At 38.1% G+C, this 17419-nt stretch overlaps 1 protein-coding gene across 1 annotated transcript; it reads left to right on the top strand.

The window, feature by feature from the left end:
* The first annotated feature begins 1751 nt into the window (after positions 1–1751).
* Positions 1752–9440, top strand: si:ch1073-83n3.2 (uncharacterized). The gene is made up of 5 exons (XM_051100823.1): positions 1752–1910; positions 4170–4428; positions 4558–4591; positions 5024–5198; positions 8135–9440. The coding sequence occupies exons 1-5, from the start codon at positions 1868–1870 to the stop codon at positions 8488–8490; spliced, it is 867 nt and encodes a 288-aa protein (XP_050956780.1). The 5' UTR covers positions 1752–1867; the 3' UTR covers positions 8491–9440.
* The last annotated feature ends 7979 nt before the right edge of the window (positions 9441–17419 follow it).

The following is a 17419-nucleotide window of genomic DNA, read 5'->3' as shown; positions in this document are numbered from 1 at the left end:
AGAAATAAATGTGCATTTTTTATCCTTTTGATCTTTCATTAAAAAAAAAAAAAATAAATAATAATCACAAAATTCTAACCTTTCACTGAAGTAAAACAATGGAAAATTTCATTATGAAATAAATGCTTTTCCTCTAATTCACATTGGCCACAATTACTGGCATTCATATTTGCATTTTTAAAATCTTTCTGATGTGCAGAATTTGAAAACAAATGCTTCACAAAAGGAGTAAAAAAAAATAGATGCTTCACAAAATAGAAAGTGTCTGTAAGACAGGAGCTAAAGCACTGAAAATCCCCATTTCTACCATCAGGGCTATAATTAAAAAGTTCCAATCAACAGAAAATGTTACAAATCTGCCTGGAAGAGGACGTGTGTCTATATGGTCATAATGCACGCTGAGGAGGAGAGTTTGAGTGGCCAAAGACTCTCCAAGCACCACAGCTGGAGAACTGCAGAGATTAGTTGACTCTTGGGGCCAGAAAGCCTAAAAAAATGTCAAATATCCCCTACATCACCACGTATTGTTTAGGAGGGCTTTAAAAAAAAATCCTGCTCGCTCATCCAAAAGCAAACCCCAGCATATTCAGTTGTCAGAAACGACTGGAACTTCAACCGAAACTAAAATGAAAATAAAAATAAGAGCTTTTTGGCAGCAAACGCTCAACATGGGTTTGGTGCAAACAGGGATAAAAAGTAGCCCATGTCCACGGTTAAATATACCGCTGGATCTTTAATGCCGTGAGCCTATTTCTCTGCCGGAGGTCCTGGACGTCTTGTTCAGACGCATGGCATCATGGTTTCTATCAAATACAACAGATAAAAAAGTCTAAACCTACCTGCCTCTCTTAGAAATCTTATAATGAGCTGTGGTTGGGTCTTCCATCAGGACCATGATTCAAAACAAACATCAAAGCAAACACAAGAATGTGTCACTAAGTGCAAAATGAAGCTTCTGCCATGGCCGTCCCAGTTCCCTGAGCTGAACCCTATAGAAAATGAGTGGGGGAAAGTGAAGAGGGGAAGCACCTACATGGAGCTGGAGTTATTCTGTATGAAGGAACGGTCTCTGATCTCTTGCCAGGTGTTTTCCAAGCTCATCGGGCATTACAGGAGAGTCTCAGAGCTGTTATCTTGGGAAAAGGACTTTGCAATAATTGGGTGCCAATAATTGTGGCCAACGTGGATGAAAGAAAAACATTTATTTCACAGTGAGATTTTCCCCACACTTTCCGTTGTTTTAGTTCAATGAAAAGTTAGAATTTTTTTTTTGAATGAAAGGTCAAAAGGATAAACGATGCAGATTTATTTCCACAGCTGCCTTTGCTCATATTTACCAAGGGTGCCAATATTTGTGGAGGGCACTGTGTTATTGTTTGTGTGTTTGTTTAAGCCGACTGTGTCTATCTACCGTTGTGCAAACTTATGACAAAATTCTGCATTAATATTAGTTTAGTGGTCAACATTTGAAGTGGATCAAAAAAAAAGTTGTCCTAAGACAAGAATGGGGCTGTTTTGGTTTTGAGACAACTTTAAAGAAAAGTTTTGATCCACTTGTAACGCTGACTAGTGTATATGTAGTTTAACTTGAGATTGAGACTGACGTGTCATTTGTCAACCTCCAGCTCGACAGGATTTTCTCTGGGTTCTGAACATGATTGGCAGCTTATGTGTGCATGTGATGTTTATGAGCACTACTGTGTCTTCCCTTTCATATGCGGTCGCTGCAATCCCATAATGCCCCGCTCAGCATGCTAGCTGCTGGAATGTCCTAAATGAGTGCGGATTACGTGTGTCTCTCTCAAATTGAGAGTAAAGCCGCAGCTCTGTATCTCTTTGTCTCTCTGCTGCTTGGCTGGGCGCAGGAATGAGCGCGGCAGTGGTGCACAGAGGATTCCTCAGGAAATATGGTAAAGTGAACACGTTCTGATTTCCCTCTGCCTTCTTCTTTTTATTTTCCTTTCTTATTTTGTTCGCTAATGTTTTAGTCACATTTGTGTGCCACTCATTATGCTACATATCAGTACATTTTAAAATAGTTCTTATTTATTTATTTGTTGTTGTTGTTGCTTTTTTCCATTGCCTGTCTAGTAATTGGTTCATTTTATTTTGCACAGACAGTTAGTGACACTGTACATCTCTTATATTTCCACTGAGCTCTTTTGACTTTAGTCATGGTCTTTGTATTTGACTGCGTATACTTATAACTCATTTTAAAGCTATTTGAATAGCTTGTTTGATGAAAAAATGGAGATGCGTTCTTGTAGAAGAACTCGACACGTTGAAAGGAGATTAAACGAGCGTGACAAATATGTTTGTGTTTCACACTGCCGACCTTCAGTCCAGAATAGCATGCTGCATTTAACATAAAATCACTGGTTATGGCATTTCACAGCTTTTATAAAAGGCAGTGTAGAATAACCCAAGAGGTGTTGTTTCACTCAAATAATAGGATAATATGTCTACTAGAAGACATGTTTATAAGATTGCACATTCATTCAACTGCAGTGATCTACACTACATATACAACGAAAAATAGATACCCATCATTCTACTTTACCATCAGTCCACCTGATATTTAAAACATCCATCATCTGTTTCTGCACTTCATCTGCCGCTTTCACAGGATAAGGTGTGTCAGCTCCACCTGTCCACAGTGCTTTTACCCTCTGTATGTCTCGTATTTGGGTCAAATGAAGATGATGATGATGGGGATGACAGTGACAAAGTTCATAACGACTTACTTTCTAGTACAACAGAATAACAGTATTAAATCAAATGCGCATGTCTCTAAAAAAGCCATGATGATTTAAACTCTCCTGTCTGGCCTGAAATATTTTCCCTTTGTCCAGAAAAATCTACAATCTTGTACCCCTAACGTTAACCCTAATCCTAACCCCCATACCATCTAAAAGGCTTGTTCTAGCTTCATTTGTGTCCTCATGACTTTCCGCTGAAATAATTCAAAAGGAAAAATTATAGATGTTGAATTGCTGATAGAATTAAACTCTTTAATGAGTAATGGAAATAACATTTTTATGTTTTATTTTTATTCATCACCATTATATTTTTAAGGGTTAAATGGAATTATATATTAAATGGGTTATATATATATATATATATATACACACACACACACACAGTATTTTTACCATTAAATGAGAATCCTCTAGAAGCTCGAATTATACAAATCATAAAAATCTATGACTTAAACAGAATACTGGCATATGACAATACACATATTTAATTGCATATATGTCATAATAGCAACATTATGAATTTAAATTAAACGATTTCACTCATTTAACCTATATTTTTAATGAAATGCAAGGATGTCTGAAATGTACATCTACAAGTAAGAACTAATAATCCTGATCAAGTACAGCAAGTATTTAAAATGTAAAAATAATAACACCAGTGTTAACATGCCACTCAGGGCCTTCTGTGGCAGTTCTGGGTGCCCGTGTTACATCAAAATGTTTGCTTCACAAATCTAAAAACACTGATGTGTCCACAAATCCCTAAGTAACAAACATACAAATGAGTGTCTCTGTCACAATACTGTGTCGATAAACACACACGAAGACAAAGATGCAGATAAACAGTCTTTAATCCACAAAAACCCACATGGTGACACGTGTACATTGACGTTCAAGACCCGACAACAATGAACAGAAAGGCAGCAACAGACCAAACTAGACACACCTGAACTGAATCATGAACTCAAATCAATAACCGTGACTATTCTGCTGGAGTTTTGCTTTTGTTCAAGTGAAAATACAATGTAAAATCTAATATAATTTACTCTCTGTCTTCACTGTCTATATGTCTTTGTCCCAGTTTTGTCATATTTCGCCATTTAAATTAGGTGTAATCTTTCTAACATCATACTTGAGGGAGTGACAATGAAACAGTGACATTTTTTGATGACATGTAGCAGAACAGACGTTTACACTCACATTGGCCTACTGTAGCTCCTCAGCCTCAATACTGTAATTCAGATATTTAGCAATAGTTATAATAATGTACACATGTAGGTAAATAAATATTGACTGTAAAAATGTAATCTGTGCTTCTTTTGCAATGCTTTTTTGTTTGTTTGTTTTTCTCATCTCCATCCCTTTGACATTTAGAAGGTTTTTGTTGTTGCTGTTGTTTTTTTCTTCAAGGGGGCTTCATGTTCAAGCAATGGAAGGAAAAGTACCTGGTGTTGACAGTGGAAGGAAATTTGATGGTGTGCCGAGATGCAGACTCACCACCAGATCAGGTGGTGGCACTGCAGAGTAACTGCGAGTCCATAGTGGAGGGTAAAGAAATCTTGGATTTGCCCCGTTTGCCCTCTGGAGGCCGCAGAGACAGCTGCTTCGCCCTCATCCTGCCCCAAGACAAGTTTCTCCTCCTGCTGTCAGACAGTCCAGATGAGTGCACGTGAGTTCACGTCAAACTCGATTCATGCGCTTTACCTTATCCATCTGATGAATTTTAATTTCCTTTTGTATTAGGAGAAATGCCAGCAAATGTTAGTGAATGTGATATTAAAGTTTTTGTCTTCAACAGTCAATGGCTGAAGTTACTCAGGAAGGTGAAAGAGGTGAGTTCTTACGTTTCATTACCACCAAATATAATGTGGGGTCAGAAGGTCTTAGAAACCTGGAAATAAACAGTTTTTATATTTTGAAAATAAATACTGACTATTTTTCTCTTACTCTATTAAATCTCTTACTCAGAATGTTATGCTGATATCATTATGTTTAATGTATAAATGAAACAAATACATTTAAAAAGAATGGACATAGAAGCATTTTCAGGTGGGGTTTTTACTATTTTGGACCCCGGATTATTCTCGATGAATGTTATGTAATGTGTCATGAGGCAGGGCCTTCGTCAGATCCTATATCAGTGATAAATGCTGTAATCTCTCATGAGGGCCAAATTGAACGCTTTGCCATCTTTAATCTTTGGAATAGAAAGCTGTTTTCGTGAGGATATTTGCACATTTCAGTGGCATCCTCTTTTTGCTCAGGGTGTGACTTCACCGCTTGTCCTGAAGAGACAGCAGAGTATCACGCCATGCATCACGGACAGGGAGCCGCTTCCAGACGTCTCCAGTGACAAAGACCCCTCATCCCCGCACCTCAGTGACAAGGGCCTGAGCTCCCCACGAGTGCGCTCCAGAGAAAACTCCTTCAGACACAGAGGTGGGCTGAGTCTTGGTAACCACTTCAGTGATATTATCATGGTGCTTTGGATGTGGTGCTATGGTAATATTATTCACACTAATAATCCCTCTGGAGCAGTGGTGTTCAAGAACTAGCCATTAACATGGCAGCTGACCTAAACTTAATCTGAAAAATGGTTTGGTCAACAATAATAATAATAACAATTTTATCTTCTTCTTCTTATTATTATCATCATCAGTAATAATAATGAGCTAGAATAAGTTCAGCTTAAGCCTTCTAGTGGTTAGCATCTGCAGTAGAGCAGCTGTAGACAGATGAAGTTATGAAGCCATTTATTGATGATAATGGTATTTATCAAAGTGTCATTGTCAATGTTTTTTTATTTATTTATTTATTTATTTTTATAAGAGCACACTTGCACGCACAGAATAAATACTTCTTACATGCTGCTGATTAAAAGAGAACAATCTCCTGTGATCAGTGGTAAGCCTCTCTCTCTCTCTCTCTCTCTGCTATAATCTGTTAAGCATGTTTTTTTTCTGCTTATTCTTTCTGCTATGTGCAGTATTTAGGGCTCTTAAAATGGCGGTTGCAGTTACAAAACTGTGTGCTTTATGTTATTCACAATACTAATTAATATTAATTATAATATATTATATGTAAGAGCAATGTATAAAGATGTTTATTACAAAGTAAACTATACTAAATAAAATAACAAATAATTAAGTTGTAAGAGTGTAAGGAAACCCAGTTAGGAAACTGCAGTGCAATGGGTGATCATGAACTCATAAACCGTTGCTGCAGTTTTTGTTTCCATGGTAACAACAAGCTCTGGGGTGTGTTTCCCATACAAGGATGTAACTTGTTGATTAACTACCATAAGTATGATGCATTGGTGTAAAAACAAGCTGTATCCTGAACGTTGTGACATCTCTTTCATTTGAACCACTTGACTACTTCTTTTTTTTCCCTGTCATTTTGGTTATTTGATACGTGTTTCATGGTGGGTTCCCATATATGCACACTGCTCAATCTTCAAAAATGCTCTAATGCTAAAGTTTTGGTATTTTCATTTTTATTATTTTTTTCCTTAGCATTGATCCTCCACACAGTTCAGTAGGTAGCAGTAATGCACCCTAAGCTGGTTTGCCAACTGCCAATAAACAACACAAGAAGAAGGTGAAGACTGCCAGCTCTTGCATTTTCAGCAGCATAACAAATCTATTGAAAAATATGTCCAGTGGTTTTGGAAGTTGTCATTCAAGGTACCATTTGATGAAATTGCATTGAAGGATATTTTCCGCCATAGACTTAACAAACCCATAAAGTCATGACTCCCAGGGGGGGAGATTAACTACCTGTTACAGATCTCTATGAATTATGCACTGGTGATGAGTGGCTCCTCTTTTACAATAGGTGTTGTGGAGGATGATCCAGAACCCCTAAAAGATTTGTTGGGATGGGGCTATTCATCACCAGATCCAGGGGCCATGGAGCTGAGTTTATCCTTGTCCCAACTTGCACCAGCCACCATGGCCACCACTCCAGAATGTCATCCCGTCATGGCCGCCACGCCAGAGCCTCTCTACAAAATAGCTTTACTTCAGAGCCTCATCCTGTCATTGCTGCCACTCCTGAGTCTTGTCCCGTCAGGGCTGTAATTCCAGAGTCTCAGCCCAACATGGCTGCCATGCCAGAGTCTCCAACTGTCATGGATGTATCATAAAGGTCAGATCTGAGGTTACAAGGGCGATTCGTAGGCATTTCCGAGACTGGCTTCCACTTTGGAGGACACACTGCTTATGTTGGTGTCAAGCTGCTGGCGTCTTTTGCTTTTGCAGTCCATGAGTCCACTCCAGAGCCTGCTCAAGCCCCATCGCTCAGTCTGTCCTATCACAGCCAAGTAGGCTATTCTTAAATCCCTTGCCTGTTCTCTCATGGCCTTGGAGGCTGTCTCTGAACTCTCAGCCTGTCCCGACACGACCACAAAAGTCGTCCCTGAACTTCCGTCTGTCCAGTCACAGTCAAGGAGGCCATCCATCCCTGAATCCCTTGCCTGCCCTGTCTCCACTACTGAAGTCATCCTTGAGCTTCCTCCCTGTCGTGTTTTGACCACAGTGGTCCCTTTGGACTCTCTGTCTGTCCGGATATGACCATGGAGGTTGTCCCGGAATTCTCTGTCAGTCCTGTTGCAACCATGTCATGGCCAAGGAGGCCGTCCCTGAACCCTTTGCCTGTCCTGTCAAGGCCATGGAGCTTGTCTCTGAATACACTGCCTGTCCTGTCAAAAAAGCTATTCTTGAACTCCCTGCCTGTCTTGATAAAGCCACAGAGGTTGTCACTAACCTATTTGACAGGTCTCACTGACAGGTCTGCCATGGTGGGCTGCTGCTAAGCCATGGTGCTCTCAAGCTCCATCTGCACACCATGGTGGTCTCCAGCACCACTGTAATGGTCTTCAGTTCCATCTGCACCGTGGTGCTTGCCAGTTCCACCTGATCGTTGTGGTCATCTTCTGCTCCACCATGGGGATCTTCGGTCCTGTCTTCTCTTCTGTGGTGGTCTTCTGCTACCTCCCTTCTAAAGTGCCTCCTCCAGAGGGCACTCCCCTCTTGTCCTTTGCCATCTATTAAGGACTACATTCCCCATGGTCCTTGGCCTGGACTCATTATATATTGGAAAATCTAGTCTTTTTGCCATTAGGAGTTTTACATTGTCTGAGGTTGGTAATTCTGTTCCATTTATTTGAAGTTTAGTAGGAGAAAGGTGTCAGCTAAACTGTGCTGGGAACAGCATTGCAAATAACAATAATAAAGTAGGCTCAAGTTCCACCACTTCTCTCTAATCTGTGTAAACAATGACTCAGCGCATAATGAGCAGTCTCTGTGATTGTGCCTGTAAGGTCAACATGTTTATGTTCACTTATCTACAACTGTTTCTGTTGTGAACTTTAGGCAGCATGAACCAGCGGCCTCCCCACAGCCCCACCGTGGCTCCGGGCCTTCGCTCCGCAGACTGTCTGCGCCACGGAAACAGCAGCGATGCGCGGGCCGTGAGAGCGGTCTGTCTGCTGATGGGTGGAGCAGCCGCATCCTCAGCGCTGGGCTACCTGAACTCCTGTCCACCCACCTCCTCTAACATGGCCGTCCATGCTCCTGACATGACCCACTCGACAGCTTTCTCTGAGATGGGAGGAAGCAGTTCTTACCATGCCTGCAGTCAAGCAATAGAGTCACCACATTTTAACAGCTTCGACTTTGAGGGAGACTCTGATTTTGATGCTTTTGACTGTGGAGGGTTTGCTTTTTAATGGAATTTATTTACCTCATTCAGAGGGTTCCAACAGTCATGGAAAAGGTAGAAATGCTAGGGAACTTGAAAACTGTTATTTTCGAGCCCAGAAATCTTTTTTTTTTTTTTTTCCAAATCTTTTAAAAGTCATGTCATCTTTTCAGTATAAGACAGAAAATTTGAATTAGAATGTGAAGATGCAACAGATTATATTTGGCAAATGAAGCATATTTTTAGGACCATTATGATTTTATACTCTGTGGTATTATGTTCATGAGAATTTAGCTTATCCCTCTTTATACAAAAATTATTTCTTATATTGTTTTCTTTTAATTTTTGTATGAAATGACCCAGAAATGTCCTTGGCAGGTTTTGTGAGATTCATCTAAATGTGCCACTATTAACTTGTATGTTGTGGCTATTGCATGTTTCAAATATAATATACATTATGTTCCCATATAAATAATAATTATTTAATAATAATAATAATAATAATAATAATAACAATGTTACTCTTCCTTAGAACTCTTAACCCATTTATTATTATTATTATTATTATTATTAATATTATTATTATTATTATTATGTTATTATGTTTTACTATGTGTATGTCAGACATTTGTGGATACACTGATGTAGTTTGTTATTGCTGCAAAAAGAGTCATTATCACTGTAGGACTATAAAAAGGACTTTATTGTGACAAAATGTATTTACTTTTTCAGAGTTTTTGAAAGCTTGTCATGATCCTTTTTCTGTGATGTCTGCCCACTTTGCATAATTCTTGATTTTAACATGAACTATATCTACAAAATTATTATTTTCACCTTTTCCTCATTTCCTCATCTTTTTGCTCACATTTTTTCTCTGGGATAGTGAGTTTGTGTAAGTGAGATCATAGGTGAGTGTTTATTAAACCAGATCTCTGTATTATCTCTGTGATGATGTAAAAAAAAAAAAAAAAAGAAGGAGCTCATGAAACATCAACACTGTAAATAAATGTATTAAATAAAGTTTACGTTCATTGCACTCAAATATTACTGAAAGTTTTGTGAAGACAAGTTATGTCATCTCTGTTTCTCACTGAAAAAGAACACAAATAAAATGTGTTGTAGCAAATTTTTAGTTCCCAGAATAATATTTGTATAATAATTGTATGTGATTAATTAAGTGATGATTGAGCATTATTAAAGAAACTTTCTGTTAACAAGCAGACTCACTGAAGGAATGATGAACAGCAGAAACACAAGTACTACAACTAACTTTCAGCTACAGCCTTAGATGAAATCAACTGAAATAAAATGAGACATTAAATATCTGAAATATCTGATTGAACAACTCCACAAACAGCGTTACTAGCTTCGCATATGTCAACATTAAAAATCATTTTCACCCACATGCTGCATGCATGCATGTGACAGAGTGCATGGATGGGCAGTGAGTTTTGCCCAGAACAGAACCATACCGCCAATCCAAACTGTATGCTAGGTGTCAATCATCATCAGACAAACGTGATCCTGTCAGAAGTTTAATCCGAAGAGGTGAAGACACCATAGTGTCAGAGGTGGTGGACTTGATGTTCACTTAACTGAAAAAAAAAACGACTTGACCTATAAGTTGGTAAACAAACCACAAGACATGGAACAAATGGCGCAAATGACGCTGCACAAGCACAGAAAAACAAGACACCAAACACAGAGAGCAAGAGCATCTACTAAGATTGTGTCTTTTGGAAACACTTGCTGCTACATTCACAGTTTACAAAGCCATGATGTCGCCACTTCAAAAAGGAAAGGGATGTAAGCTAACTGTGAGGTAATGCAGGATAGTAAAGGTAATGCAGCAGTTCTTACTAGAACCAAGAAGTATGACCATATTAGTCCAGATCTGTCAACACGGCACTGCCTCCCTAAACATTGTGTATATTTCAAAATCTTGCTGATTACTTATAGAGCCCTGGATGGTTTAGCTCCTCAGTACTTGAGTGAGCTCTTATCGCATTATAGTCCTTCATGTCTGCTGCATTCTAAAAATTCTGGCAATTTGATAATTCCTAGAATATCAAAATCAACTGTGGGGGGCAGATCCTTTTCCTATTTAGCACCCAAACTCTGGAACAACCTGCCTAACACTGGTATTGTTAGGCTGCATTCATTAGGTCAACCGGAACCGGGAACACGTTCCATAACACCCAATGTACTTGTTATCATAAGAAAAATGGCATCTACGCTAATATTAGTCTGTTTTGTTCTTATTCCGAGGTCAGTGCAGTCACCCGGTTGCAGTCCGTATCCAGCCCAGATGGTGGATCAACACCTAGAGATGACCTCAACTGGCCTGAATGTCAGCGAAGACCACGTCTACTAGATGAACCCAGATCCCCAGAGAAAACCACGGGAACCCCTTTAGTCCTCTGCACATTCTGACTTTTCTGCAGCATGGAATAAACTGTTGATTCGTCTGGCCAGAGGAGAACTGGCCCCCCCTACTGTGCCTGGTTTCTCCCAACATATCTGTCACCGATGGAGTTTTGGTGCTGGCACCTCTGGCTTGCTTAGTTGTGGACACTTAATTTCCAGCGATATCATCGATTTGATTGCACAAATACTATTTGAACTGAACTGAGCTGGATGATGACATCATTGAATTTAATGATGTAAAGGCAGTTCTTTAACTGAAAATTGAGTGTTTACTATTGTTCTTTTGCATTATTGATGGACTATTTCCTATTTAATACTGTAAAGCGCTATATAAATAAAGGTGACTTGACTTGACTCCCTGCATGCACTGAATCATCTAAAGCAGTTTTTCACTCATAAAGGAAATTTTAAGCACACAGAGAACGTAAAGAGCATTGGATGAAGTGGCAAGGAATCTACAGTCAATTGAAACCAATTCTGCAAATGCATCCTATTGTTTGTCATCGATGAAGACCTTAAATAGTTGAACAGGTATGCATTCGATTTCATTTCATACATATAATACATTTTACAAGCAAACAGATTGTTACACTAATAGTACATCCATCACTGTGCATTTGATTTGTTGTTTATGTTCAGAAGTTCAGTAATGGGGGTGCTAGAAGGTACTAAGCACCCTAAAAATGAAATTAAGAGTGGTAATAATATCATATTGGCTGAACAGATCTGGCAAACTATCCATGACATATCTGTGTTCTGGACAGCGTCATAGGTTTTTATTTACAATGTGTTTTTGCAGTGTTGAACCATGTGGCCAATCACAGACATATCTGTTGATTTCTTGAATGCAATAACCAATCAGTGGTATTTACATTCGAATCCCCTCACCCCTCAAAACACTGGAGTTATGTTCAGTGCTGAGTTTTACAAGCGAATTCTCTTATCATAACAGACTGTATAAATCAGGGGTGCCCAAACTCGGCCCTGGAGGGCCGGTGTTCTGCAGAGTTTAGCTCCAACCCTAATTAAACACACCTGAACCTAATCAAGCTCTTACTAGGCATGTTGGAAACTTCCAGGCAGGTGTGTTGAGGCAAGTTGGAGACACCGGCCCTCCAGGACCAAGTTTGGGCACTCTTGGTAAAAATTATATACATAATAGACTGATTGATTATATTTGTGGGATATTTACTTTTAATATTTTCAGTCCTTTATTCTTCTGATACTGCATAACATTAAATCATAGTTTTACATGCAAGGCTAACTACCTCCTATATGTCAGTGGTTCTCAATTCCAGTCCTGGGGGACCCCTGCTGTACATTTTGCTCCCTTATAACACACCTGACTGACATCATCAGCTCATTAGGAGAGAGATCCATGAACTGAACTAACGAGCTGATGATCTCAATCAGGTGTGTTATCAGGTGTGGAATTGAGAACCACTGCTATATGTTTCTGTCAAGAACTGATAAATAAATACATGTGCACCCAAGAACTGGGATGTATGCCAATTCAGGGGGAGAGGGAGATATATGTAGTTGTGATGTCTGTGTTCTTGGCAACTTCTCGTCTTCTCATCTGAAACTTGACTAGAAAGCAACATTAATGAAAGACTCTTCATCTCCACCCGGGACTCCGTGTCTCTTCAATCATGATTTTTAGTGATTATAAAAAGAGATTTTTAGGCTATACATGATATAATCTAGGGCTGCCCTCAACTAAAGTTTTTTTTTTTTCTGCTCCACTAGTAGTTGTTCATTTTAAGCATTAGTCAACTAATCACACATTTATTAATAAACCATTTAAATCATGATGACTCTTGAATTGCATACATAGCCCAAAAGCACTCAAGCACACGCATAAAGCTTGCCACAGCACGGCAGAAGCTAAAGATTATGAATGTGTCAAGGAAAAACAGTAAGGAGGCTGTAATAATTTACTCACCCCCTTGTCATCCAAGATGTTCGTGTCTTTCTGTCTTCAGTCGTAAAGAAATTATGGTTTTTGAGGAAAACATTTCAGGATTTTTCTTCATATAATGGACTTCAATTGTGGCCCCAATTTTGAACTTCCAAAATGTAGTTTAAATGCGGCTTCAAAGGCTCTAAACAATCCCAGCCGAGGAAGAAGGGTCTTATCTAGAGAAACGATCTTTCATTTTTTTTCGAAAAATACAAATTTGTAGACTTTTTAAGCACAACAGCTCATGTAGCACAGGCTCCTGGATGCACGTTCTTTAACGATTCGTTCATTTTGAATGGATCTTTAATGTGACTCGGGAAGAACCCCTTTATTATATAAAGAAAAATCCTGAAATGTTTTCCTCAAAAACCATAATTTCTTTACGACTGACAAGGGGGTGAGTAATTTATTTTTAAATTGTTGTTCTGGAAGTGGACTTCTCCTTTAAGAGATGAAGTCGGCAACACTGACTCATCCTTTCCTCAGCAGTGGATGAGGCTGTATGCATGTTTCATACGGATTATATAATCAAAGAATATTTGTTTTCCATTTGAACTGGTTCATTTGAAAGTACGCTGTAAAAAGTGAATCTGTGCAGTTGTTGCTTTAAAGAGGTATCTCTATCTGATACTACCTATAATTCTAATTTTGTTGTTATAACCTAGTTCAATCAAGATTATGTAACATAAAATGGGAGAATGTTATTTCAACTTAAATCCATTACATTGACCCAACATACAACTTCCAATAATGCTCAGAACAAACACATTCAAAACATGCACACCTGCTCCATGCTGATTACTGAATGTTGGTTCAATGACAAATTATGATTTGAAATGATTATATATTTTTTAGTTTAGTTAAAAAAATCACCAACATATCTCTCTCTCACACTTATTACAATCCAGTCTGACTCTATTTCTTTCATACTAAACTTCTTATTGAGAACTAAGGTTTAGATGTTGATGTTTTATTGAAGATAATCAAGTTCACTATTGTGGAGATAAGTGTTTGATTTAACTGGGCTCTTGATTCTTGAATACTTAACATCAGTTTTTCTCTGATTGCTGCAACTGCGTATTTCCAAGGCACATTTGTTATTGCAACAGTTGTGAAGATAAACTCTGATCACTTATTGACCTGGTCATCATGTAATAGTCAGACTCACAGGTCATATCAGGAGTCTGATTTGTGAGAATGTGAGCTGTTAGCCTCATGATGTCATGACAATCAGATTTTGTGATTTTTCTCTTTTATTATATAGAAAGTGTTTTGAGCTGTGTCTTTTTGATTCACACAAAGATCAAGAGTCAGTGCATGAATCTCAACAATGGTGACAATTTTACCCAAATGGAGAAATCAGGTTACATCTGCTGACTGTTATGCTTCAATAAAACATGTTTTTTTCAGGTTCGTTGAATTCAGTTATAATGAGTAATCTTAAATCATTTATTTCATTTCAACAAAACCAGTTATTGCAGATGTTACCACATAAAGTACAATTTCTAAGTTGAACTAACAAAATATTTTTTTCATTTCGCTCTCTATAGATATGTTTTCAATCTGTAAGGAAAGTAGGCTATACATGGAGTTAGAGTTTCACGCACAAGTTCACAGAGACTGAGACTGCAGAAAGCGCATCCTGTTTGCTGTCATTATTTTACAAAAGAGCAATGTTTTGTTGTTATTGTGAGTGCACGTCTTTACAGATTCGAAAGATATGTTTTAAGAGCAAGTGATCACACTTGCATGACTGATAAAGCTAATCATTCATGAAACTTTGAGCAGCTATTTATTTGACCCACATCCACATGTTTCTCTTTGACACACAAACCAGCGCTGACCTTTGTGCTGTTCTAATCCTCCCCAGACAGGTACACTCAGAAAATCAGTATCCAAAAACTGCTCAAGCTTTAAAGTTGGCTTGAGAAAGCTAAAACAGGAAGTTTAAAAAGTTTGAAAAGCTAGAAGTTCGAAGGTTTTCAGTTTAACGTAGTTTGAAGTCTAAAGTAGTTTTAAAGATTAGATAGACAAACAGATAACATGTTATTAGCATGTTCATTACATGATTAGCATGTAACTAACATGTTGTTATAATGATTAGCAAGTTACTAACATGTTGCTAGTGAGTTTTTAGCATGATTAACAAGTACTAGCTTTTCATTAGCATGTTACTAGCATGATTAGCATTTTGCTACCATGTTGTTAAAATAATTAGCAAGTTACTAGCATGTTGCTAGCATGATTCCAGCATGATTAGCATGTTACTAGCATGTTGCAAGCCTGATTTTATCACGATTAGCATGTTACTAGCATGTTGCTAGCATGATTAGCATGTTACCTGCATGTTGTTACCATGATTCTAGCATGATAAGCAAGTTACTAGGATGTTGCTACCATGATTCTAGAATAATTAGCATGTGTCTAGCATGATTAGCATGTTACTAGCATGTTTCCAACATGATTAGCATGTTATTAGTATGTTACTACCATGATTAGCAAGTTTCTAGCATGTTGTTGCCAACTTAATAATTACTCAAGTAAAGGTGAAAGCTGATGGTCTTAATAGTTACTAATATATATATATAGCAAGTTACTAATTATTTTGGATCACATTAATGTATTTAAATGTAATATAAATCATTAATTTTCCTTTAATTTGGTGTGAAAATGATGAAGAGTAAGTATCAAGAATGGGACGAGAGAGAGAGCTGATAGTTGTTACTGAGTGAGGGAGACGTGAAGTGGGCGGATCCATCTGCATGACTTTATTTGAGCGAGACAGAGACACGGTCATAAAACAGGCAGGGTCAGACATTGGTAAAAAGGTTTGTGAAGGCAAGACACAAGAGTAGTCCGTAAGGCAGGCGAGGGTCGATGAACAGCGAACGTAGTCCAGGGGGCTAGGCAAAGGGGGTAATCCGATAAGACAAGCGAGAGATCCAAAGGGCAGGCAGCGAAACACAACGATAACAAGGCGTTGAAACTAGTCTCGAAAGACAGGATACAGGAACAAGGCTAGACTAGATTTACAAAAGTGGCTCCGTAAAGTTGCTAAACACAATACAGCACTCGACGAATGGCAAGGGGAAGTCCAAGGCTTATATAGAGTCTCTGATTGGATGCAGGTGATCAGCGTAATGGCTGATGGGGAACATAGTCCGGGTGTAGTGCAACAGTCAGTGTAATGTGAATGTCAATGGAGTGAGAGGGCGACATCTGGTGGTGAGCAGATTTGTGACAATAGTGAGTGTGCAGAAACAGCCTCCGATGTGCTGCAGGATCCAGTTGTTATAAGTGTCTTTGTTTTGTTTTTTTGTTTTTTTTTTGTTTTTTTTTTTACTTATTTTTCCACTTATTTTGACACTTTAGGAGGTTAATAAAGTTCGCAGTTTTGCGTTAGCAATATTTTTATCTTATTTCCAGAACAAAATATTTGAACTTATTCTTGATGATTTTATTGTTCCATGAACAATAAACAAGTAATATAATTATACAACCCTAAACTATAGTAAAGTATTAACAAATTTTGAAGCAATCGATAACAATGTCCACTTACCCAAAACAGAGAAAACATCTTTCACAAACATCCACATGTCTGTCTCTTTTAAAGTTTATTAGTGTATATAACTTTTACTTGAATTTAAGCTGTATTTGTAGGTGTTATTATAGCACAGTTCTTAACACCCCACCCAGGACTTTACTTTTAAAGTCCAGTTAGGGCCATCAATGCATGGAGTACATAATGAGAGTGCTTGTGGTTGATTTAAATCGGTTTGTTTAAAGGGAGACATTATGAGCTTTTTGTGTAGATATATTACTCTGTCATAGCCTATACACTGACTTTCATTTAACTTTGCAATGAGCTCCAGTTCAAGGACACCAAATCAGCAGATGGCGCATCCCGTGTTTTTAATTCACTTTATTAATTAAATTAGCAAGTGTACAATTTGTCTTATTTTTATTGTTTGTATATTTGGTACATTTGGATTATTCATCGTAGTTGTATATTTGTAATATTCTTTGCCATGCATGTTACTTGTCACACTGATTGTTCCTAATTGATAATCTACAAAGGAAAGGGTGAATGTTTGTTGCAATGTGAGCACTAAAGAAAGCAACGTGCAATGTGTCTAGCCTTCAAAATACCTGCACCTTGCACTTTCTTGCAATACGCAGTTTATTTATTTATTTACTTCTAGACTTTTTCATCTGGATTAAATTCAGTGTGCAGTCAGCAAGTTCTTTGTTCACCATAAAAGATTAAAAACAAGAATTGCTGAGGAAAGAAAAATGAAAATAACATAAGCAAACCAATGAGAGAGTTTCTTTCTGACTTTTTTATGCAAATAAAAACAAAATTATTGTCTGTATGTTAAATGGTGAAATACCCTACTAAGAATTCTCCTCATCGTACTGATTAAAAAATAAATAAATAAATTCAACTTTCCACCACAGAGATTACGGTGCATTCTGGTGAAAGTGTACAAGAGGTATTTGATCACATGCCTCACCTCTGTCCCACTCGTGCTGGAACCACCCCCCTTACTGCTCTGCCTCCACTTTA

This window comes from Labeo rohita, unplaced genomic scaffold, assembly GCF_022985175.1.
Source record: "Labeo rohita strain BAU-BD-2019 unplaced genomic scaffold, IGBB_LRoh.1.0 scaffold_112, whole genome shotgun sequence".
NCBI lineage: Eukaryota > Metazoa > Chordata > Actinopteri > Cypriniformes > Cyprinidae > Labeo > Labeo rohita.
Note: the sequence above shows the minus strand (reverse complement) of the source record. Positions and strands in the feature narration are given on the sequence as shown.

What these genes read in the sequence shown, in the direction of transcription:
- si:ch1073-83n3.2 (XM_051100823.1), top strand. Translation starts at nt 1,868, where the DNA reads ATGAGCGCGGCAGTGGTGCACAGAGGATTCCTCAGGAAATATG. An exon ending in AGGATTCCTCAGGAAATATG is followed by an intron (nt 1,911 to 4,169) that starts GTAAAGTGAACA and finishes TTTTTCTTCAAG; the next exon opens with GGGGCTTCATGTTCAAGCAA. An exon ending in TACTCAGGAAGGTGAAAGAG is followed by an intron (nt 4,592 to 5,023) that starts GTGAGTTCTTAC and finishes CTTTTTGCTCAG; the next exon opens with GGTGTGACTTCACCGCTTGT.